This window comes from Salvia miltiorrhiza, chromosome 1, assembly GCF_028751815.1.
Source record: "Salvia miltiorrhiza cultivar Shanhuang (shh) chromosome 1, IMPLAD_Smil_shh, whole genome shotgun sequence".
Classification (NCBI taxonomy): Eukaryota; Viridiplantae; Streptophyta; class Magnoliopsida; order Lamiales; family Lamiaceae; genus Salvia; species Salvia miltiorrhiza.
The window spans coordinates 7,381,121-7,405,623 of NC_080387.1; the positions used below are offsets into that span (position 1 = coordinate 7,381,121).

General features: G+C 39.5%; 2 protein-coding genes and 2 long non-coding RNA genes across 4 annotated transcripts; 1 reads left to right on the forward strand and 3 right to left on the reverse strand.

The window, feature by feature from the left end:
- Window positions 1-1,141: 1,141 nt before the first annotated feature.
- Window positions 1,142-3,797, reverse strand: LOC131007144 (uncharacterized). The gene is made up of 3 exons (XR_009095928.1): window positions 3,421-3,797; window positions 1,985-2,045; window positions 1,142-1,405 (listed from the first exon to the last, which is right to left on the reverse strand). It is a non-coding gene; the product is annotated as an uncharacterized LOC131007144 (long non-coding RNA).
- A 4,192-nt stretch (window positions 3,798-7,989) lies between these two features.
- Window positions 7,990-8,685, reverse strand: LOC131011605 (uncharacterized). Its single transcript, XM_057939403.1, has one exon. It carries the CDS (start codon window positions 8,683-8,685, stop codon window positions 7,990-7,992), a length of 696 nt encoding a protein of 231 aa, XP_057795386.1.
- A 2,302-nt stretch (window positions 8,686-10,987) lies between these two features.
- LOC131006456 (uncharacterized) lies at window positions 10,988-14,062 on the reverse strand. Its single transcript, XR_009095531.1, has 3 exons — window positions 13,265-14,062; window positions 11,829-11,889; window positions 10,988-11,251 (listed from the first exon to the last, which is right to left on the reverse strand). It is a non-coding gene; the product is annotated as an uncharacterized LOC131006456 (long non-coding RNA).
- Window positions 14,063-16,171: 2,109 nt separating this feature from the next.
- Window positions 16,172-18,258, forward strand: LOC131007155 (putative UDP-glucose flavonoid 3-O-glucosyltransferase 3). The gene is made up of 2 exons (XM_057934315.1): window positions 16,172-16,792; window positions 17,069-18,258. Exons 1-2 carry the CDS (start codon window positions 16,372-16,374, stop codon window positions 18,076-18,078), a joined length of 1,431 nt encoding a protein of 476 aa, XP_057790298.1. The 5' UTR covers window positions 16,172-16,371; the 3' UTR covers window positions 18,079-18,258.
- The last annotated feature ends 6,245 nt before the right edge of the window (window positions 18,259-24,503 follow it).

Below are 24,503 nucleotides of genomic sequence, written 5' to 3' on the forward strand. Positions count from 1 at the left end.
GTCAATTCCTTAGCTTAAGAGCTTGAATGAAGATATAAGTCAAGAAAGAAAACTAGACTTTTGGGTTGTTTTACTCTCTTTCAAACAGTAGACTTTTCAACTATTTTTGCTTGTGCTAGTGCCCCCAGAAATTTTTGGATTTCTTGCAAATTGTGAGAAAAGTGAAATATTATCCTCTGTTCGATAGACCGCAAGCAATAGCTACTAATGATGAGTAAAGACACTCTAGCTATGCTCATGATACAACAAGCAACGGACGAGCAGCCCCGACACGACCTTACCTTAGCTGGATCTCGCTGGTGCCACCTAAACGGTAGGTAGGCGGCGGATGTGTGACGTTTGGAGTTGTCGTTCGTGCACCTGTCCCCAATGGAAGAATGAGTGATCTTTTCCCCTGCATATCATGGCGAGCCCACCTCCTGGTTGTCATCGCTCGATCACTTCATTTTCCACTAAGTGATTGCTTAGGGACCTTAGCGTACGATCTAGGCTGTTTCCCTCTCGACTTTGGATTTTTCGCCCCCAATGAGATGGGGAATTTCTAACCCCCTATTTAGACTTTCGGGCCCTTCATCTTTCTGAATCGAGACCCGGCCCGGCTCGCGTCGTTCCAACAACCGGCGGGGCTTGCACTCAATAGTCATCGTTTTTCCGTAGGTTGATGCTTTGTCTCGCACGCTTGTTATATTTGTTTATTTTATATAGTGTGTGAAGCCTAACTAATATCAAGCGGCCATTCACGTCAGGAATAGAGGCCGTTAAGGATGGAGTTGCTTGTACTTTCATTTTCTTTGTCGAGATTGGGTTCGTGTTCCGTGTACCGCACCGAAGTAGAGGGTCCTTACAGATGAGCCAGATCTGCAGCCAGTGACGAGAACTAAGTAGTTAGTAGTACTTTCCAGGGACGATCCACTAGAATAATAAGCCCGTAACGGAAAATAGCCTTTCTTTTCCTGGAATCGGATTGCTCGAGCCGTGGTAAGTATCGCAGCCCGATATAGCCAGTGATAGCGTATACCAAGTATCGTACGACTAATAAAAGAAATAGTGAAAGAAATAGGAATACATCTTGTTTTAGCGGAAGCAATTGCAAACTTTACTCATTTTAAAGAAGGATTTCAAGACCAAAATAATTACTAGCTTGGGTAAACATGATTAAGCCATTGAAACTTAGCAAGGGTCTGAGAAGTATTTCCCTTAAGGGATATTACAGACATAAGCAAATTAAATAAAGAGTTTCATCAGAGTTATGCAGCGAGATGCGTTACTATATGTGTGAAGACATATAGCAGGGAGTTCAAATTCTTATAGAGTCAAAGCTTATAAAGATAAATATGAGACATAGGAAAGACACAGCCAACTGACAATTCCAACAGCTTTCACCCATCCTCGCGCCAAGCCAGACCTGCATATTTAGAAATACATGCAGGGCTGAGTACCAAAAAGCACTCAGTGGACTCATGCCGGAAATAATTGAAATGTTGCTCTTAGAGCTATATGTCAATCTTGCCCTTTTCAATGCATCAACGGGATTTAACTGAGATTAAAAATACCTGTTCATGTTTTTCTGTCATAAACTCATTTGCATCATCATAATAATATCATTAGTCTGCAGACATTAAATATTCACGGTATGTGCCAACTATGAGAACTCATATAATATATATATATAAGGTGAAGAGAAGGAGGCCTCCTTCAAATCACCGTGACCGGCCGACTAGAGACGGCTCACGATCACCTCTGCGCACAAAACCTTTACTGTCATATAAATCAGTCAAAGGCCGATATCTTGCATCATGATCATAATCATGTCTTTCATAGAGGCAACATACCATATCTCATTCTCATCAATAATAAATATGGCAAGTTGACAATTTTCATAATACTCATCAATAATGCTTCAACATGCTTCATTTTCATAAGAATTTGCATTTGAACTTATTATCATGGTAGCTAGCCATAATAGAGTTAGAATAAAGCCCACCTGTCTCCGGGGTCGATGACGTAACGCTCAGAGTCGTACTAACGCCAGCCGTCACTCGAACCTTTGGTGGCGCACGTGGTTTAGATTGCCATGTGACAAAATAAACTCTAGTTAGAATTTAATCTAACTAATATCTAATACTTATACTTGCATCAATGCTTAATCTCATCTTATAACTTCTCCACTATTTACCCAATTGGACCTCCCAATCTAATTGGATATCTTATCCAATTAAAAGACTCTCAATCCTAGGTAAATAGCATTCATATAAATCACATAGTCATTCATGCTTCAAATTACTCAATTAATCCATATAATATATATATATGAATTATCTCAATACTCAAGTGACTTAAAAGTCACTCTATGAACTTGAAATCTTTTTCCTTGTAAATAAATACTCAAATATTCATGTAAGCTTTGGAAAATATATAAAATTTTCTAGTAGCATTTTCATGCCAAATCATGGTGTATAATTCCACCAAAGCTCTTTAAAAATTCTTAACACAAAATCAAGGTAAAATTTTCGGACACTACCAGTTTAACATTCTGTTCTGTCTCAACTTTAACGAATAAACTGCTTCAACTCAGGAATCTCCTGGATTCAAGACTTATACCGATGAACACCTCTTTGAGTCTAGTTTCGTTTAAAAAAAAGTAGAGTGAAAAAACTCCAAGTGGTTTAAGAGATATGGGTGTTTTCCCACAGTCTACCAGATTCGGCAGTTTTGCACGACTGGAAGCTAGGATTTTTGAAAAATAGTAAACGTTGGTCAAAGGGTTTGAAATTTTACACGCATCTGTATAACACATGTATCTTTCTATCATGAAACTTTTGGAGGCTGAATGTTTTTGAAAGTTACTGAAAAGTGTGACTCTAGAGACTGCCTTTCTAAATTTCCGGCGGAAATGCGCAGTAAAACCTATATATTTTAAAACGGTAGTAAACGAAGTCCAAATGACTTGAAATTTTACCAGCGTTCTCAAGATACATGTATCTACACACTGTACAATTTTGAAGATTTTTGGACGAGGGAAAACTCGTCGACTGATCAGTCCATAACGTAAGAAAACTTCTCAAAATGGTTGAAACAACAACATATACACATATCATCATAGATCTATACTTTCATCACCATTCTCATGCATTTTCACACTAATAACTCATCATGCTTCAATTATCATAACATATAACTCTCTCAAGAGTTTTCAAGAACTATCTTCCATTCTCATGCATCTACATGAAGAAGGGTATGAGCATATGAAAAGTAGTGAAAGTTTTGAAGGAGTTCATAACACTTTCTTTCACCAACATTTTCGAAAATCACAAGAGTAGAGAGGGGACTATCATGCTTCAATATGCTTCAATATACATGCCTATATATCATGAAAATATATATATATATATAACATAAGAGGAGGATTGAGGTTGCTACCAACAAGATCAATGGAGGTGGAGTAGAGGATGATGCGTAGTATGCTTGGAGCTTGAGCTTGAAGATGAACACTTTAAGAAACCTTAGTTCTTACTATATTTGGTGGAACAAAAAAAAGAAAGTAAGGTGAAGTGAAGAGGGGAGGGGCTGCGAAAATAAAGAAGAAGAAGAGAGGGAGGGAAATGAGAGAGAGGTGTGCATGTGCTTGTGAGCTTAAAGTGTGTAGGAATGTGTTGGCTAGTAGATTAGCCTTTTAGGTGCATGTGATCTTCAATTATGGGAAAGAGAAGAATAATGTGGGAGAGTGGGGAGGGAGTGTTGATTATGGGAAAGAGAAGAATAATGTGGGAGAGTGGGGAGGGAGTGTTGCGTGAGGGTGAGAGAGTGAGAGAGAAAGAGAGATGCATCTATCTCTATATATATATATATATATATATATATATCTATCTATCTATATATATATATATACTTGAATAATTATAACCTTATTTAGTATGTGGGAAAATATATTTATTCATGTGAGGAAATTTTTTCTCAATTATGATATAACTAATATCATAATAACAATGCATCAATAAATCATATGTGAATATTCTACCAAGTAAAATATTTATATCACATAGACATTTTAATAAAAATATAGGGCGAAGATAGGTTTCTCAATAAGAGAATTTATAAGACTCGAGAAAATAATATCGCCTCCTATTAAACTCTAAAAATTTCTTATCTCATTTATTCGCCCACGTGCATAATTCCTCTAGCTACTATTTAAAACTCAATTTAAATTCAAGCTAGGGCACAAATAGCTTCTCAAAACACGGGGTGTTACATCCTTACCCCCTTAAAAAAATTTCGTCCCGAAATTTGAAATCTCACATTCGGGAAACAATTCTGGATATTTTTCCTTCATTTTATCCTCCAATTCCCAAGTTGCTTCTTCTTGCCCGTGATGTCTCCATTGTATTTTGACCAAGACAAGTGACTTATTTCTCAATTGTTGGATCTTTCTATCCAACACAGCTTCGGGTATTTCTTCATATTTCAGGTCTGGTTCAAGAGATATATCCTCTCGATGAATAACATGCTTCGGGTCAAACACGTATTTTCTCAACTGCGACACGTGAAAGACATTGTGAACATTCGCGAAATTTGGAGGTAACGCGAGTCTATAGGCAACAGGGCCTACTTTTTCCAATATGTCGTATGGGCCTATAAATCTAGGCTTGAGCTTTCCTTTTATACCAAATCGGTGAATCCCTCGAGAAGGGGAAACTTTCAAAAAGATTTAACTTCCCACTTCAAACTGAATCTCTGTGCGTCTAGTGTCGGCATAAGATTTTTGGCGATCTTGAGCTTCTTTAATTCGTTGCCGAATTTGTCTCACAGTTGTGATCATTTCTTCCACTGCGTCAGGACCTAACACTTTTCTTTCTCCTACTTCATCCCAATAAAGCGGAGATCTACATTTTCTTCCATAGAGGGCTTCATATGGTGCCATGTTAATAGTCGTTTGGAAACTATTATTGTAGGCAAATTCAATCAGGGGTAACACTTGTTCCCATTGAGCTCCTCTATCTAACACTACAGTCCGAATCATATCTTCCAAAACTTGTATAGTTCTTTCACATTGTCCATCCGTCTGTGGATGAAAAGCTGTGCTAAAATTCAACTTAGTACCCAATTCCCTGTGTAAGCTCATCCAAAAACGTGAGGTGAATTTTGTATCTCTATCGGAGGTAATCGTCATTGGAACGCCGTGTAAACGTACTATCTCACGAATGTATATTTGAGCTAACTTTTCAGAACCACTTGTGACAGGAATCGGTATGAAGTGAGCACTTTTCGTCAATCTATCTATGATCACCCAAACGGCGGTATTCCCTCTATTCGACTTTGGCAAGGCAGTGACAAAGTCCATGGCAATGTGGTCCCATTTCCACTCTGGGATTTCTAACGGTTGTAATTTGCCATAAGGTCGTTGGTGTAATGCCTTCACTTGCTGACAAGCTAAACATCGTTCTACAAACGAAGCTATGTCTCGCTTCATGCCTTCCCACCAAAATCTTGCTTTTAAATCTTGGTACATCTTCGTACCTCCCGGATGTGCTGCGTAAGGCGTGTCATGAGCTTCGCTCATGATTTCATTTCTTAATTTCTCATCATTGGGTACACAGATTCTTCCCTCAAACATCAATGCATTATCTGCTGCTTCTTGGTATGACTCAAGCTTCTCGGTACGGATTTTCACTCGCAATCTTTCCAATTTCTCATCCTTTCTTTGCATTTTAACAATTCTTGATCTTAGATCGGGGGTAACACTGAGTGTTGCCATGATCGATTCTGTGGTTTGCGGTGGAAATACCACTTCCAACCTTAACCTTTCAAATTCCCTGACCAAGTCATTCTCCTTGGTTAGGATACATCCTAACTGGGCTCGTTCCATTCTGCTCAAGGCATCTGCCACTACGTTGGCCTTGCCTGGATTATAATTGATTCCACAATCATAGTCCTTGACCAATTCTAGCCATCTTCTTTGTCTCATATTCAGATCCTTCTGTTCAAAGAAATATTTGAGACTCTTATGGTCGGTGTAAATTTCACACCTTACTCCATAAAGGTGATGTCTCCAAATTTTCAATGCGTGCACTACTGCTGCTAGCTCTAGGTCATGTGTCGGGTAATTTGCTTCGTGTGGCCTAAGCTGTCGCGAGGCATAAGCTATTACCTTTCCCTCTTGCATCAGTACACAACCTAGTCCTTTCTTTGATGCGTCCGTATAGATAGTATATTCCTTGTTTGCTTCTGGAACGGCTAGTACTGGGGCAGTGGTCAACCTCTTCTTCAATTCTTGAAAACTTTGTTCGCATTCGTCTGTCCATAAGAATTTGACTTCTTTCTTGAGCATATGAGTTACTTGGCTATTTTGGAGAAATCTTGTATAAAACGACGGTAGTAGCCTGCTAATCCTAGGAAGCTACGAATCTCGTGAGGTGTCGTTGGTGATCTCCATTCTTGCACTGCTTGAACCTTGGCAGGGTCCATTTTGATTCCTGCAGCTGAAATGATGTGGCCTAAGAAATTGACTTCTCGTAGCCAAAACTCACATTTGCTATACTTAGCATAAAGCTTTTCAGCTCTTAGCTTCTCTAGCACAGTTCTAAGGTGCTCTTCATGATCCTTCTCATTCTTCGAGTAAATCAAGATGTCGTCTATGAATACCAACACGAATTGATCCAAATATTCGTGAAACACTCGATTCATGAGATCCATGAATACGGCGGGGGCATTTGTTAATCCAAAAGGCATCACTATGAACTCATAGTGTCCGTATCTCGTGCGGAATGCTGTCTTTGGAATATCCTCAGGTCGTATCCTCAATTGGTGATACCCTGTCCTTAAATCTATCTTTGAGAAAGCGCGTGCTCCTCGAAGTTGATCAAACAAATCGTCTATACGTGGCAAAGGATACTTGTTCTTTAGGGTCACCTTGTTTAATTCCCGGTAATCGATACACAATCTTAAACTTCCGTCTTTCTTTTTAACAAACAGGACCGGTGCTCCCCAAGGCGAAACACTGGGTCGAATGAATCCCATGTCCAACAATTCTTGTAGTTGCAACTTCAGTTCTTGCAATTCTGCTGGTGCCATCCTATATGGTGCTTTGGATATTGGTGCTGCTCCAGGTTCCAAGTCGATTGTGAATTCCAATTGTCGGTTCGGGGGTAGACCTGGTAGAATATCAGGGAAAACGTCTTGATACTCCCGCACTATAGGTACATCTTCAATCTTTATTTGTGCTTCCTCTTCTTGGCTCAAGTATACTAAATATGCTGTCGCGCCCTTTTCTTTTAGTATCTTGTTCGCTTGCACTGCAGAGATGATAGGTGTCTTCTTCCATTTCCTATTGATGGCATAAAAACATGTAGGTTCCAGGCCAGGTGGCTGGAATGATATCCGTCTCTGCTCGCATTGTATCACCGCATGGTGTTCTGCTAACCAGTCCATTCCCAAAATGATGTCTGTGGTCCACATGCGCAGAAGTCTCAACGTCTTAGCCTTAAGCTTAAGAGGTCCTAATTCGAATTCTAAGTTAGGACACACATGTGTCACGGTGGTGATCTTCCCTAAGGGAGTGGCTACCCTTAAGTGTAGCTGGGCTGGTTCTACATTCAGCTCTAACGTATCCACACAAGTATATGAGATGAAAGAATGTGATGCTCCAGTATCAAAGAGAATAACAATGGGTACACCTTTCAGTTCCCCAATACCTGTTAAGTTTCCTTGGTTCTTATCCTGATTCTTCTGATTGATAGCATACATCCTTTGATATTGTGGTGGTATTCCTGCTTGCGGTGCAGGTAGCTGCTTATGAGGCTGGTTTGGACGGCGAAAAGGTTGTTGCTGTAGTGGTTGAGGTAGAGGAAGAATTCCTTCCATTGCTCTGAGCTGTGGGGTTGGAAACTGATTGGGTCTTCCTCCACTCATCCCCTGCTGTCGGTTGGGGCACTGGCTCGAGTAATGCCCTGGTTTTCCACAAGTGAAACAATTTGGGTTTCCAGCTCTGCACACTCATGTGTGTAACTTTTTGCACTTAGGACAAGGGGGTATCCCTTGGTGTCCGGGGTGTGAGGTCGCTGGTCCACCATAAAATAATTTATCGCCTTTCACGAATGGAGCCTGGACATTCTGACCTTGCCATGGCTTTTTACCCTCATTTCCACGATTTTCCCATTTGCGTTTTCCTTTCTGTCCTTGGTTAGAGTAGGGAGTGTTTGATACTTGCGTATATTGAGCTGATGGAGGCGTTGGTGTGTGTGTTGTTTTCTCTGGTTGCATTGCTAGCTCCATATCTAGAGCTCTGTTCAAGGCCTCGGCGTAGGAAAGTGCCGTTTGACTTGCCAATACAACTCTTATCTCTTGTCGCAGTCCGGCGCAAAACAACTCGGACATCTTCTCATCCGTATCCACTCTATACGGTGCATATCGGGCCAGATCGCAGAATAGTCGATCGTACTCCACTACAGTTTTATTCCCTTGCTTCAAGGTGGTAAACTCCATTTCCTTCTTTTTCCTATAGCTTCTGGGTATGAACTTCTCACACAGAGCAGTCTTAAAAAGCTCCCAAGTGAGTTCATCTAACTGCTCCGGGGTCATAGTTTTCTGCTTTGCTTTCCACCAATAGTCGGCGGTTCCTTTCAGCTGGTAAGACACGCACATAAGACGTTGTGCGTCGTTGCATCTCAAAAATCGAAAGATTCGTTCCATAGCACGAATCCATTCTTCCGTTTCAGCAGGGTCTCCCGTGCCTGCGAAAGTCGGTGGGTTCTGTCTTAAGAAAAGTTCTTCCACTCTCCTATCTTGAGGTGGAGGCGGCGGTGTAGATTCTCTGGGTTCTTCCTCATTCTCGGGTGTATCTCTGTTCACTCTTCGTGGAGGCATTATGACAATCTACAAGTTTGGGTTAAAAGATAAGTTCCTCTATGTGACAAGGATCATCTTACTCTAGTCTTATAGCTGAGTAATTCACAACATACTATGCGTCTCATATATATATATATATATATATATGTATATACATACATTATCACATAGAGTATACTCAATGCATCAAGTACTCGGTTCTCAATCAATGTATACAAATTGACAACTACATCATAACAATGCATCAAAACAAGTAATCACATTTCTCATTTAGTCAAAAATGGCCACTTTGGCCCATCATGTATATACCGTGAAAATTGCCTCAGCGAGGACTTCTTTTGTACAAAATGATCTATAAACTGCTATAGGTCAGTACAAAGTACTACTCTGTTAAAGACCTAGCTACTGCATCAATACTGCGTCTATGTACAAGCAGCCCTACAATTGGGTACAGATACTATCCGTTACCCGTGTACTATAGGGACCTAAAATAAGTACAAGCCCTGGTCTGGGATGGAACTATCCATTACCAGCCAAATCTATGGGCTATCTAGACAAAGCTACCATATATATACATCTCTACTCAAATACCATCATATCAAAACCATATCCACCAATGACCTCTACCATCACCCCGGCTACCATCGTCACTCCCATCCTCCGTAGCATCATCACCGACATCTGCTCGAGCGTCACCCAATCGGGGCACATACGGCACACCGTCCTCACTATCAGAGTCGGCACGGTGAAAAGGGTCGAAGACGGCTCTCTCTCGAATCGGATCTCCTCGAGGGACGTCCGTCTCGAAGGCCTGGCCCATGTTAGGAAGATCCAAGGGCTGTGAGATGAGAGTCCCAACAACCGGGACTGATCCTGTGTCGTCCTCCGTGTCTCTAGCTGTCCCCTGGGGTCATGAAGGTCCTGGTGCGAATGGATCAACATCAGCCATAGCAATCTCGCCCTCTCCAACCGTAGGGAGGGGAGGAACAGGGAGGGTCTCACGGATGGGGCTCATCAGCTGCTCGATGGTATCGATGGCCTCAGTGGTGTCTATGGTCATAGGGGTAACCAAGATATCAATAGGAGAAATCTCCTCCTCGGGCAGAGTGCCCTGAGGAAGTGAAGGAATAGGGTCATCAATCAGCTGGAAGCTAAGGAGGTCTAGTCCCAATGCCATAAAAGGATCCTCAGTCTCAAGAAGACCCTGAGGCTGACTCTCTGCCTCACCCTCTCGGGTGTCACTCTCCGTCAGGTAAAAGTAGGATGGGTTCGCATACATCACGAACCGGCTCAACAGAATGGTTAGGTACTCCGGGAATCGCGCCTCAAAACCTCCCGGTGCCAACGGGCTATAGAAGTCTGGGGCGATGAAAAGACACCAAGCCTGCCAGTGGGGTGGCATCCTATATGGCAGTATCTGCATGGCCAGCTGAGCCGTGACTCCATGCTCTACGGCGTCAATCCACCTGTGGTGGAAGCGTGCTAAGAACTCTCCAATAGTCTCGTGGTGCTCCAAAGTACAGTCATAGAAAGCCTGTACTATGTCGAATCCGTCTGCCATGCTAGAATAACAACTCGTGTTACTAAGTCAAGAATGACTTACTCGTTTATTACTCAATAACATACTCGTTTGTCGGTGTTCCTCTAGGATTCTCGTAGTGCATCGGTATCAATATTGATTCCAATAAAAATTTTCCACCATCTTACTTATCCAGTCAATCAAAACCAGATATCAATAATATTGCATCATGTACTAATCATGCTTCTTTCTCAACTTATAAATATCATCAACTTATCAATTGCATATCTCATACTCATAAGTAACTTTAAACTTTAACTTGCATACCTCGTCAAGCTGGCGGAGATGGGGTGTTGGCTCTTGTCAGTGACATAGCTCTTTTAGTCTAAGACTCTAGCTTAGACTCAATCAAAAAAAAGACTCTATAAGAGATTATACTTAGAGCAGACGAGCTGCTCTGATACCACTCTGTCGCAGCCCGATATAGCCAGTGATAGCGTATACCAAGTATCGTACGACTAATAAAAGAAATAGTGAAAGAAATAGGAATACATCTTGTTTTAGCGGAAGCAATTGCAAACTTTACTCATTTTAAAGAAGGATTTCAAGACCAAAATAATTACTAGCTTGGGTAAACATGATTAAGCCATTGAAACTTAGCAAGGGTCTGAGAAGTATTTCCCTTAAGGGATATTACAGACATAAGCAAATTAAATAAAGAGTTTCATCAGAGTTATGCAGCGAGATGCGTTACTATATGTGTGAAGACATATAGCAGGGAGTTCAAATTCTTATAGAGTCAAAGCTTATAAAGATAAATATGAGACATAGGAAAGACACAGCCAACTGACAATTCCAACAGCTTTCACCCATCCTCGCGCCAAGCCAGACCTGCATATTTAGAAATACATGCAGGGCTGAGTACCAAAAAGCACTCAGTGGACTCATGCCGGAAATAATTGAAATGTTGCTCTTAGAGCTATATGTCAATCTTGCCCTTTTCAATGCATCAACAGGATTTAACTGAGATTAAAAATACCTGTTCATGTTTTTCTGTCATAAACTCATTTGCATCATCATAATAATATCATTAGTCTGCAGACATTAAATATTCACGGTATGTGCCAACTATGAGAACTCATATAATATATATATAAGGTGAAGAGAAGGAGGCCTCCTTCAAATCACCGTGACCGGCCGACTAGAGACGGCTCACGATCACCTCTGCGCACAAAACCTTTACTGTCATATAAATCAGTCAAAGGCCGATATCTTGCATCATGATCATAATCATGTCTTTCATAGAGGCAACATACCATATCTCATTCTCATCAATAATAAATATGGCAAGTTGACAATTTTCATAATACTCATCAATAATGCTTCAACATGCTTCATTTTCATAAGAATTTGCATTTGAACTTATTATCATGGTAGCTAGCCATAATAGAGTTAGAATAAAGCCCACCTGTCTCCGGGGTCGATGACGTAACGCTCAGAGTCGTACTAACGCCAGCCGTCACTCGAACCTTTGGTGGCGCACGTGGTTTAGATTGCCATGTGACAAAATAAACTCTAGTTAGAATTTAATCTAACTAATATCTAATACTTATACTTGCATCAATGCTTAATCTCATCTTATAACTTCTCCACTATTTACCCAATTGGACCTCCCAATCTAATTGGATATCTTATCCAATTAAAAGACTCTCAATCCTAGGTAAATAGCATTCATATAAATCACATAGTCATTCATGCTTCAAATTACTCAATTAATCCATATAATATATATATATGAATTATCTCAATACTCAAGTGACTTAAAAGTCACTCTATGAACTTGAAATCTTTTTCCTTGTAAATAAATACTCAAATATTCATGTAAGCTTTGGAAAATATATAAAATTTTCTAGTAGCATTTTCATGCCAAATCATGGTGTATAATTCCACCAAAGCTCTTTAAAAATTCTTAACACAAAATCAAGGTAAAATTTTCGGACACTACCAGTTTAACATTCTGTTCTGTCTCAACTTTAACGAATAAACTGCTTCAACTCAGGAATCTCCTGGATTCAAGACTTATACCGATGAACACCTCTTTGAGTCTAGTTTCGTTTAAAAAAAAGTAGAGTGAAAAAACTCCAAGTGGTTTAAGAGATATGGGTGTTTTCCCACAGTCTACCAGATTCGGCAGTTTTGCACGACTGGAAGCTAGGATTTTTGAAAAATAGTAAACGTTGGTCAAAGGGTTTGAAATTTTACACGCATCTGTATAACACATGTATCTTTCTATCATGAAACTTTTGGAGGCTGAATGTTTTTGAAAGTTACTGAAAAGTGTGACTCTAGAGACTGCCTTTCTAAATTTCCGGCGGAAATGCGCAGTAAAACCTATATATTTTAAAACGGTAGTAAACGAAGTCCAAATGACTTGAAATTTTACCAGCGTTCTCAAGATACATGTATCTACACACTGTACAATTTTGAAGATTTTTGGACGAGGGAAAACTCGTCGACTGATCAGTCCATAACGTAAGAAAACTTCTCAAAATGGTTGAAACAACAACATATACACATATCATCATAGATCTATACTTTCATCACCATTCTCATGCATTTTCACACTAATAACTCATCATGCTTCAATTATCATAACATATAACTCTCTCAAGAGTTTTCAAGAACTATCTTCCATTCTCATGCATCTACATGAAGAAGGGTATGAGCATATGAAAAGTAGTGAAAGTTTTGAAGGAGTTCATAACACTTTCTTTCACCAACATTTTCGAAAATCACAAGAGTAGAGAGGGGACTATCATGCTTCAATATGCTTCAATATACATGCCTATATATCATGAAAATATATATATATATATAACATAAGAGGAGGATTGAGGTTGCTACCAACAAGATCAATGGAGGTGGAGTAGAGGATGATGCGTAGTATGCTTGGAGCTTGAGCTTGAAGATGAACACTTTAAGAAACCTTAGTTCTTACTATATTTGGTGGAACAAAAAAAAGAAAGTAAGGTGAAGTGAAGAGGGGAGGGGCTGCGAAAATAAAGAAGAAGAAGAGAGGGAGGGAAATGAGAGAGAGGTGTGCATGTGCTTGTGAGCTTAAAGTGTGTAGGAATGTGTTGGCTAGTAGATTAGCCTTTTAGGTGCATGTGATCTTCAATTATGGGAAAGAGAAGAATAATGTGGGAGAGTGGGGAGGGAGTGTTGATTATGGGAAAGAGAAGAATAATGTGGGAGAGTGGGGAGGGAGTGTTGCGTGAGGGTGAGAGAGTGAGAGAGAAAGAGAGATGCATCTATCTCTATATATATATATATATATATATATATATATATATCTATCTATCTATATATATATATATACTTGAATAATTATAACCTTATTTAGTATGTGGGAAAATATATTTATTCATGTGAGGAAATTTTTTCTCAATTATGATATAACTAATATCATAATAACAATGCATCAATAAATCATATGTGAATATTCTACCAAGTAAAATATTTATATCACATAGACATTTTAATAAAAATATAGGGCGAAGATAGGTTTCTCAATAAGAGAATTTATAAGACTCGAGAAAATAATATCGCCTCCTATTAAACTCTAAAAATTTCTTATCTCATTTATTCGCCCACGTGCATAATTCCTCTAGCTACTATTTAAAACTCAATTTAAATTCAAGCTAGGGCACAAATAGCTTCTCAAAACACGGGGTGTTACAGTGAGAAAGATAGTTCGATAGATACCACAGCGCCTTTACGAGGATGGGTGCCTCTCGACAAAAAGATACTTTTTCCAAAAGCCACCGATCTATAAAGTATTCGTCTAGAATTTCAAAAAAGGATATATCAAACTGGCCGTGGAGACAACCCGGTTCGATCCCTGCTATGAGAAAGTTAACAACATGAAGCTACTCTATAGAGTTCGGGAACCTCACCCGAGATTCCCGAGCGTACTAGGCCTTTATTTGGGCTTTTAGCCCGCCTCTACAACTAATCGGTAGCTCTGCTTTCTCGTCCGTAGCTTCCCTTTGTTCTCTGTGTTCTGAGTCCCGTGTATTTCGTAGCTACCCTGGCAGTCCCTCCCGGTCTTTTGCCTTGTTTTCCGGTGTTTTCTCCGGTCTTTGGCGAGGGCTCTTTCTCTTTTATCGGTTCTCCTAAAAGAGTTAAAAAGTGGAACCTCTCGATCCACCAATAGTGGGCATGAAGGATGGCTTGTGAGGGGAAAGAAGATCAGACTCGGTTGACTTACTCACTGCCGGCGAATTCCAGCTAAAGGTGAACCTTTATTGACTTCATGTTTGAGAATGAAGGCTCCGTGTGCAAAGAGCGAAGCCCTATCGTACGAGTGAAGCTCAAAGCAGGAATCGGCAGACCGAACCAACTCGTCTGCCCATTCCATCCGCCCCGGAACTAAGAAAGAATCAAAGTGAAGAAAAAGAAGCAAAATAAAAACAAGACTTTTTCCCCAGTGCTTATACGAAGCTCGGGCCAGATACGGTTGCCGGTTGACATCTCTTCTAATTCGTGTCTACCCTTACTGACTATTAGATAGAAAAAAAAAAGTCGTTGTGCCTATGAAAGAAGAAGAGAAGTGAGCCCATCGGCAGTTGAAAAAGAAGGAAAGAAGGTAGAGGAAATCAAGTATTCAAGATCATGTCTGTCTCAAGATCCAATTTTCTTTCCTCATTCTTATTGATAAAGGGATTACTGACGATAGACTCCTTTGGTGCAGTTACCACAGTTCTTAAAGAGATTCAACATGCTTAATCCTAGATTTGGGTTAGAAGTCCCAAGAAGCAAGCCAAAACAGCTAGATAGAAGATCGGGATTTCCAGTCTTCTTTCCTGCTTCACACCTCGCGGTGCTTACACCTCTCGCCTATCGAAGTTCTGTTCAAAAACCCCCTACTTTGAAGCCGTGACCGGACGGGACCCATGGCATGATGCCCCGGCGGTCATCCCAATGAATTGCCACACACTCATTCATGGAATCGGCATCGGCACAACCCTCACCTTCGTATCTATAATATATAAACTTCTCACCTCTGTGCCTTCTGCAAGAGCCACAGTGACTGGAACAACAGGAAAGCCACCTTATAATCAGTCACGAAAAATGCCCAAGCTAAATCCTCTTCCCTACGCCCGTCCCCATCCCCGGAGCCGGAGGTGACTCCGACGAGCTAGGACAAGAGTCGAGGCTGTCAGTGCATTTTCATAACTAGTTGGTTCGTTCAAATAATCAAAAGAGCTCGAAAGTATCCATCTGAGATTTCAAGGAATTCTCTGAACGTGAACTCTCTCGCACATAATATAATTAAGAGAGCCATTGAAAGGTGACTAAAACACCAGAAACGACGACTACGCCTTAGGGCTTTGTTTTAGCTTAATTAGATGATGAGCTTATTATTTAGGGTTTTAATGCCCAGTATAAATAATAGGTACAACCCTAATTCTAATTACTTGTGACATTACGTGAGGTAAAATAGAGAGAAATCTGTGAGAACACAGAAAGAGAGGCAGTGCGTTTCCTTAGGAAAAGGAGAGGACTTGAAGATCGTTGACATCCAACGTCAAGTCTTGCCGTGAGAACAAGTTGGAAGATCAACACTGGAGTTGATCATTGTCGGATTTGCAAGTAAGATTCTATCCTCTTGCTATAGGCACATGGTTTTTGTATGTATTCGTTTGATATCCGAAATGGATCACGGGCACGCGAATCATATGCAAAATATGGTTCCTTCACTAAGGAGTTGCTTTTTTAAATGGACCAATGCCACCATCCTTAGGCATTAATCTCTTATCGTTTGGCCCACACACGCACACCGTAGAGAATTTTTTTCGTTAACAAATGGATTGCTCATGCATAGATACATTACATACTTAATTCTTAGACAAAATAGTTTTTTCAGAAAACGTAATTAAGTTATTTTAGAGAAAAGCTCTTTAATAAAATATACTCCACCCACAGCTAAGCAAAATCATAGCCGGAAAATGGAGAAATTCGAGCTAGTATTCATCCCATCTCCGGGGCTGAGCCACCTCACCGCCACCGTGGAGGCGGCCAAGGTCCTCCTCGCCCGCGACGGCCGCCTCTTCATCACCGTCCTCACCATGCAGCTCCCCAGCGACACCGCCGTCGACAGCTACACCGCCAAGTTCTCCGCCTCCTCACCGCCCCGTCTCGCCTTCGCCGCCCTCCCCGGCCTCTCCTACTGGGCCCCGCAGTCCACAACCTCCATCATCGAGTTCATCGACAGCCAGATCACAAACGTAAGGCAAATCCTCTCAAACCTAATCGAGCAGACCGGGGATCACCATCGGATCGCCGGAATCGTGCTCGACATGTTCTGCGTCAAATTCATCGACGTCGCCCGCGAATTCAATCTACCAGCTTACTGTTACTTCACCTCAGGTAATTTTTTATAATTCTTTAAGCGATCAGCAATGATTTCTCATTTTTCCACTGACTCGAACTTTCAATCTAATTAGGGGCGATAGACACAGAGAGTGCTAGGGTTAGTTGAGGCACCCCCAATCGAAAAAAAAATATATATATATTTTAGCACATCATACCGTTGGAAATTTTCGATTTGAACTCCATAAAACTAATTTTATGAGTCCGACTCTAAATTTAACGGTTAAAGTGAAAACCTTTTACCAACTAAGTAGCGTTTTGTTGTCGCCTCAGGTGTGGGTGCGCTAGGTTTATTTGAATACTTAGTCAAATTGAGATTCGAGGATAATAAGGAGCTATCGGAATTCAAAGGCTCCGACGCCGAACTTGCGGTGCCGTGCTTCTCCCTCCCTGTTCCGGCGAAGGTGCTGCCGGCGATGTTAGTCAACGACGGATCGATCGCCGATGTTTTTTTGAGCTACCTCAAAAGAGTATCAGAGACAAACGGCGTCTTAGTGAACACATTCTACGAATTCGAGCCCTATGCCGTGGATTCAATGACGTCTGGCCGAGGCCCGAGAGTTTATCCGGTCGGCCCGATTTTGAACTTGAGCAGCCAATTCAATGAAGATGATGATGTGAAGAAATGGCTCGACGATCAACCAGAAAATTCTGTGATTTTCCTCTGTTTTGGAACAAAGGGGAGCTTCCCCGGAGCTCAAGTGAGAGAAATCGCTCTGGCTCTCGAAACTAGCGGCTGCAAGTTCCTATGGTCCCTGAGAAAGCCTGGGGTGAAGGGAGCGGGGAAGCTCATGGTGGAGTACGACGATTTCGACGAGGTTTTGCCGGAGGGGTTCTTGGAGAGGACAAAGGGGTTTGGGAGGGTGATCGGGTGGGCGGCGCAGGTGGCTGTGCTGGCCCACCCGGCGGTTGGGAGTTTTGTTTCGCATTGTGGGTGGAACTCGACTCTGGAGAGCGTGTGGTTCGGGGTGCCCATAGCGACTTTCCCGCTTCGTGCAGAGCAGCAAATAAATGCATTTTATCTCGTGAGGGAGGCGGGGTTGGCGGAGGCGATTAGGTTGGATTATAGTGGGGATTTTTCGGGGAAGGAGGCGCTGGAAATCGTAGGGGCCGGGGAGATTGAGGGGGCGATACGGCGGTTGATGGGGGCGGAGGGGGGCAGGGTGAGGAGGAAGGTGGAGGAGATGGGGAGGAAGGGGAGGGCGGCTTTGGAGGAAGGTGGATCTTCTTATAAAGCTCAAGCTTTATTTATTGAGGACGTGATTAGAAACATTAATGGTTAGTTAGTTAGTTAGTTAGTTTATTCAATTTTGGTTTGTGTTTTATTCGTTTTTGGGAATTATTACTACGTCGTGTGTATTTTGGAAATGATACTTGTGTGTTACTAGATAAATAAGTTGTATGACGTGAAAAATAGCTCGACTAATTAGATAGTGTGTGAATTGATTCGTTTGACATCTCAATTCATAAATATGTTCTGAAAATATAGCTATATCACAAGATTAGGAATTAAGATTATAATATTATAATACGATCAATTGTGATTATTAATAAAATCTCAATTTTTTTTAGTCAATGTCCAGCAGATAATAAACGTGACTATTACATGAAGAGGTGATCTCCTGTATACTCGGGTGTACCGTACATCCGGATTGTACCCGACCCGGATATTGACCCAGTCAGATTATTCTAACTCATTTTTTCTTGAAATGACACTAACACCAACACGAAATGACACTAACACTAACACTATTTAATTTTACAAATGACATTGTTTCGAAAATAATTAACACTATTTTTTTTTTACAAATGACATTATTTTCGAAAATGACATTAATGCTATATTGAAATGACACTAACACTACATATAAATGACACTAACATTATAGCGAAATGACACTAACACTTGAAATTCAGGTAGGATAGTCCAATTGGGTTAGATCCGAATTAAGATTCGAGTCGGGTACAACCCGAATGTACCGTACACTCGGATATACAGGAGATTTTGTGTTGCATGAATATAGGTCATTGAAAAAAACTTGCAACTTGAAACAACAATTAAGTTTGTGCGCAGATAGTTATCAAACTTTTTAAAAATCAACCAATTCTTTTCTAACCGCTTTCTAGAAAGGGGCTATTGGGGAAAATATCCAAAGTTTGTCAATTTTTTAATCTATATAATGATCTTAACTTTTTTATTAAAAAACACATGAATTTAATATTGATTGTAAATCGTTACGTGGCGGGCAATTTCACCCAAATCTAAGTTGAATAATCTACTGATTAGAGGATTAATTAAGCAAAGTTGCAGACTAATAATAAAGTGGAATATGATAATTTTGTCTAAATCCAGTTTGAATAGTCCCACGACTTGCTACTTCTCACTACGACATCTTATTGGATTTGGATGAAATTGCCCGCCGTGGGACGATTTAGAATCAATCTTAAATTCATGTATTTTGTGGCAAAAAATAAAGGTAATGATATAAATAAGAAAATTAGCAAAGTTTAGGTATTTTCCTGCAATAACTCCTTCCAAAAATATATAGAATAGTAGTATCTATAATAAGCGATCTTAGATTAAGGGGTGTTTACTTTTATGGATTAGCCTTGATAGATAAAAATAGTAAGGTTAATCATTTGTTTACTTTGTTGGATTAGAATTTGGAGATATCCCAAGTCACTTGATTATTTTTATCATTCAAGATAGTTTTGTTTTATTCTTACTCGATTAAAAAGGTGGAATTCAAGCAATCCTACTCTTGGAGATAAAAATACTCAATCATACATTTTATCAATCATGCAAAGACATAAACGCTCCCTAAAAGTATTATCGTATTTCAAGTTTCAATGCAAAAGAATAGTATGGTGTCGATTGGGAAATTATTTTAGGTAAGTGTTGTGGTGTTGCTGGTGTGGGTGGCTATGACTCTCTGATTTTGGTTGTGAATTTTTGGCCTAAGGATTGTGTTGATGTGCAGTTTGGGTAGTTGAATAGGCTTGATTTGTGGTAAGTGATGGTATGTATCTTTGTAGGTTTTACTTGGTAGTTGTATGCTTATGACTGAATAATCCCTTCACCATTGGCCCATTGCAAGTTTATTTCATTTCGTCGTGGCTATAAGATGAAGTTGATTGAGGTTATTCCTGATGCCCCATGGGTGATTGATCAAGACTTCTTAGACAAGCACAATATAGATTACGCCGCTCATGATTCTCTCCCGTAACTGTTGCTTATCAAGTAAATCCCTTTTCAACAGAATCTTGAATTAGACTCAACAGTGGTTTTCAAAAATTGAATAGACATGTGAGAAGTTTGTTATTCCTTGATTCTAAGAAAATTACCTTTGGCCTAAATTTATATCTTCTTTATCGGATGGATAGAACTATGAACACAGCTTCATTGAATTTGAACTTTAGTTATAAACTAAATTATATTTTTACTTCATAATATACCACAATAAACAATGATTAAATACAAGAGAACCATAATAGTCGACAAAGCTCAAATGAGAAATTAATATTGTTGGAAAATAGATGAAATATCCTAACCTTGTTTTGATGATACCAAAACCCTTAGTTTTTATTTTATAGGCTTAGACTCTAGTTAGAGTTCTTTCTCTAGTTAGACTGAAGCGGCAAAGCTTGAAGACTGAAGACTGATGAAGAGCCGACTGAAATAGGTGAACTGAAGCCTTAAAGACTGACCAACTGAAGTTCACCTGAAGTTATTGCTACAATAAATGAAGGACTTGTACTAGAGTGAAGAAGCAATCTTTAGTCGTAACATTCTCTGAAGACTTGTTTAAGGATCAGAAGAATACAGCGGACTGAAGCTTCAAAAAGACAGACTGAAGATGCATTAAAGTACATATCACTTAGACGAATAAAGACAAAGGATATATTCTAGTACACGCTGCATTAAATGCAAAGAACAGTGCATTACATGCTGGGATATGGCAAATCGTCCTTCACCGAGAAGAGTTACTTCATCCGTGTTACTTTTTACTGTAACACCATCTCCCCATGCCTGAAGACCATACCCGTTTCGACGAAAAGGGAGATAGAGGACGAAGACCCTAAGCACAGATCAAATCATGTGTCAACGGCAGAATTTGAAAAAAGATCTCCTCCAATGGATCTATTCTACATCCTCCGCCTATAAATAGAGCTCAAGGAACAACCTTCAACCTCACCGTTTCAAAAACTTACGCTGAAGTTCTGCTAAAATATTGAGTCAGCCACTTAGCAATCAAACTTGAATCAAAGAAGAGAGTAAACACTGTTGTAAAAATCAGTCCACCTAATTTATAAACACTCTCTTAGAAGTGTCTAGGTAATCATATTCATACATCCTTAGCCTAGTCCTTTGATTACTCGAGAGTCTGTTCTTAGTAATCATAGTTGGAAAATTTTCAAATCACTTTTCAACCGAGTGAAAAGAGCGTTTGAGTGTTAGAGTTCTAGACAGTTGTCTGAACTTGAAGAGTTCTCAGCCCCCGCAAGCAAGATGAGTGAAGTTTTAGCAAATCTGCAAGATTAAGAAAAGAGAAGAGAAAACCAACCCAGCGTGTTGGTACTGAAACAATTGTTTCAGTTGTAAGGTTTGTTGTGCACCCATAAGCACAAGCTTAATCGATTGTCAATATGATCTACTGACTGTGGACGTAGGAAAGGATTTTCCGAACCACGTTAAAAGTCTCTGTGTCACTTATTGCTTTCAGTATTTCATATTCTATATGTGCACAAAGCATCTACTGAAACTATTAACTTAAAAGAAAAACCTAAAATTGCCAATCTGATTCACTAAAGGTTATTTACTTTAAATCGTTTCCGCTCACCAAGTGTTATCAGTCTAACTGACAAACCTTTGGGTAGTCAGTAAGATTAATAACACTCACTCAGTTTTACAACTGATTAGACTGAAGCCTTAACTGAACTATCAGTTTGTCGACTTGTTCTTCATACTGAAGTTATTCACTAAAACATTATCAGTATTAGTCTACACCTTCTTTCAACTGAGCTTGCTTCTCACTGATCATATCACACTACTGACTTCAATCAATGAAAGAAGTTTCAGTTTTATTTTCAAAAATAGCCTACTGATGTATTCCTCCCCCCCCACACACCAGTTCAGTGACCCTCTGAGACCCAACAGATATACATATTACCTTAGGATATGTTGGACAATAAAAAACTACTCCTTGCTCTATGATATTGTTTTCACTTTTGCCATTTTGGTCCGTCCACAATATCATTTACACTTCTATTTATAGTAGTCGGCTCTACAAACTCCACTTACAATAAGTGGGACCAAAACTTCATTCCCAACAATGCCACTATTATCAACTACTATCTGATTGGGCGTATTTTATACGCATATTTTGGGTGTTTTAGTATGATTTATATGCTTCATTATTTATATATATAATCATTTTTCGGTATAATTTCAGATCTTAAGTGATTCTTAATGATTTTTGACAGGTTTTGGAGAAAAGCTTCAAGTTTTGGGAAGAGTTTTTTGAAGTCGTAAAATTATAAAGAGAAAGTTGTGCGCGTATGCTGAGCGGTGTGCCCATACTGTCTGAACGTCCGAACTGCTTATTTTTGCTGACTTGGCGAGATTTTGGGCTGCCATTTACTTTATTTTGTGGGCCCCATTATTTTATTATTAGTGGGCTTTATTATGTTTTTTGTTGATTAGGGCCTATGCGCCAACTTCTTTACTCCATAATTAGAGTAGTTTTTTATTTCCTTAACATATATATTAGGGAGATGACATTCATAACGAGGATCAGACGCCGAATTCTGGGAAGCAGCTGGACGAGACTTGTTTTCTCATTATTCAAGTTTTTCTTTTCTTTCATTCACTCGAAATTTATTTATTTTATTTGTTTTATTTTATTTATGAGTTCTAGCTAATTTCATTTATTCCAGCAACGATTAGGGAAGCACTAGCAAGATTATTCTGTGAGATCTAATTTGTTCTTATACTTTATTTTATGCTTGCATCTGTGATTCTCTGTGTTTAACGTTATTAATTGTTTTAATCCATTTGGTAGTGCGCAATATTTAGTGGGTTAAAATTAATTATACAGCCAATTAAATCGGCCATACATAATCGTGGTTTAGGTTTAATTAGTGGTAAATTGACACGTCAGGGTCAAGGGAAAAGCAGTCTTAATTCAATAATCCTGCATTAAAGTTTATTGGTTTTGAATCAGATTTCTCTAGAAATTAATGTTGTCGACTCATTAAATCTATAGAGCGTCTCTTACGGTTGTCAGTCGATTAGGGTAGTAATTAGTGAAGCGTCTTCCTGGTTACCGAATAATTAAGGAGAAATAAGATCACGTCAGAAGCGTTTTCGGTGGTTATGTTGGGAACCTTGTGGAATATCCTAACCCTTGTTTTGATGATACCAAAATTCATAGGACTTAACTGTAATAGACTAGAATCGTTTTGAACTCAAGTGTTAGAGTTCGTTTCTAGTTTAGCTTGCGGTGTCGAAGACTGAAGACTGAAGACTGCAGATACCAACTGTGTTGGATTTGTATACTGAAAGCAAGAACGTTTTATGCTTGTATGCAATGATTCCTGTTTTCACTATTTAATCTTCTATCTGATTGGGTTCATGATTGCATATGTATGTTCTTTATCTCTATATAAGTAGATTATATGGTGTGTTGTAGATCACAGAAGACCATATAATTGGATTAACCTTAAGAGATATAATATGATCACAACCGAAATAACTCTAGGACAAGTTATTGGTTTAGGTTGCGGTATAGATGGAAGTAGTTTGTCTTGACTACTTATCTATACTGGTACGTAATACGTATTGATAGGACCACAGTGAGATATATTATTCTATCTGACTTAAGTGAAGAATTAGAGATCTCGGTGACTTATAAGATCTTAATACTAATAAGATGTCAGATATATATGTTGATTTGCCTATCACTTTGACTTACTATGAGCGAGAGTTATATAGTAACTTGAGTACTCTGTATCTTGGGTGATAGCGGTTAATATATGATATTTGATTATCTGTATTGGTACTCGTATCCGGTATAGGATAATGACATCCCCTTAAGGAGCTCAATAATGTTTATTGCGTTAAACCCTGCAGGTTGATTAAGTTCAGGCGCAATAATAAGGTTTGAGTGGTACTGCTTAAGGATTATAAGAAATTAATTAATTAAGGCTGTCGGAGCTCTAATTAATTAATGGATGTCGGATATTTTAAATACGAGGATTTAATAAGTCTAAATACAAGTCCCGACTTAAATGCCGGCAATAAAGGGGTAAGTCAATATCGGTTCTCTAGTGGAATGAACTGATATTTATAAATTAATTATGGTCTGGGCTGACCATAGATAAATTAATTTATTTGAGGCCCATCTTTATTCCTTGTATCTGGTCCCTGGACTGGCCCACTGTCTCCTAGCCCATGTAGGGCTAGAAATCGCCTACACACAGAAACTGGCGCCTCCTTTCTTCTTCTGTATTTTATAAATACAACTATCAGCTCTCAGGAAAAATACACTGATAAAATTAGGGATACAGTCGAGAAGATCAGAACTGGAGTCTTTCGACACGATCATCAACGATCTCTGCATCCGCTTCACAAGTAAGTATTTCTAACATCTATGTGCAGCTGTTAATTACATAGGAGCATGTTAGGATTACTCGTTGTATGATAAAT

Bases quoted from the DNA above. Each gene is read 5' to 3' on its own strand.
- LOC131011605 (XM_057939403.1), bottom strand. From the start codon at position 8,685: ATGGAACGAATCTTTCGATTTTTGAGATGCAACGACGCACAACGTCTT.
- LOC131007155 (XM_057934315.1), top strand. From the start codon at position 16,372: ATGGAGAAATTCGAGCTAGTATTCATCCCATCTCCGGGGCTGAGCCAC. The intron at 16,793-17,068 runs GTAATTTTTTAT...TTGTCGCCTCAG, and splicing joins TTACTGTTACTTCACCTCAG to GTGTGGGTGCGCTAGGTTTA.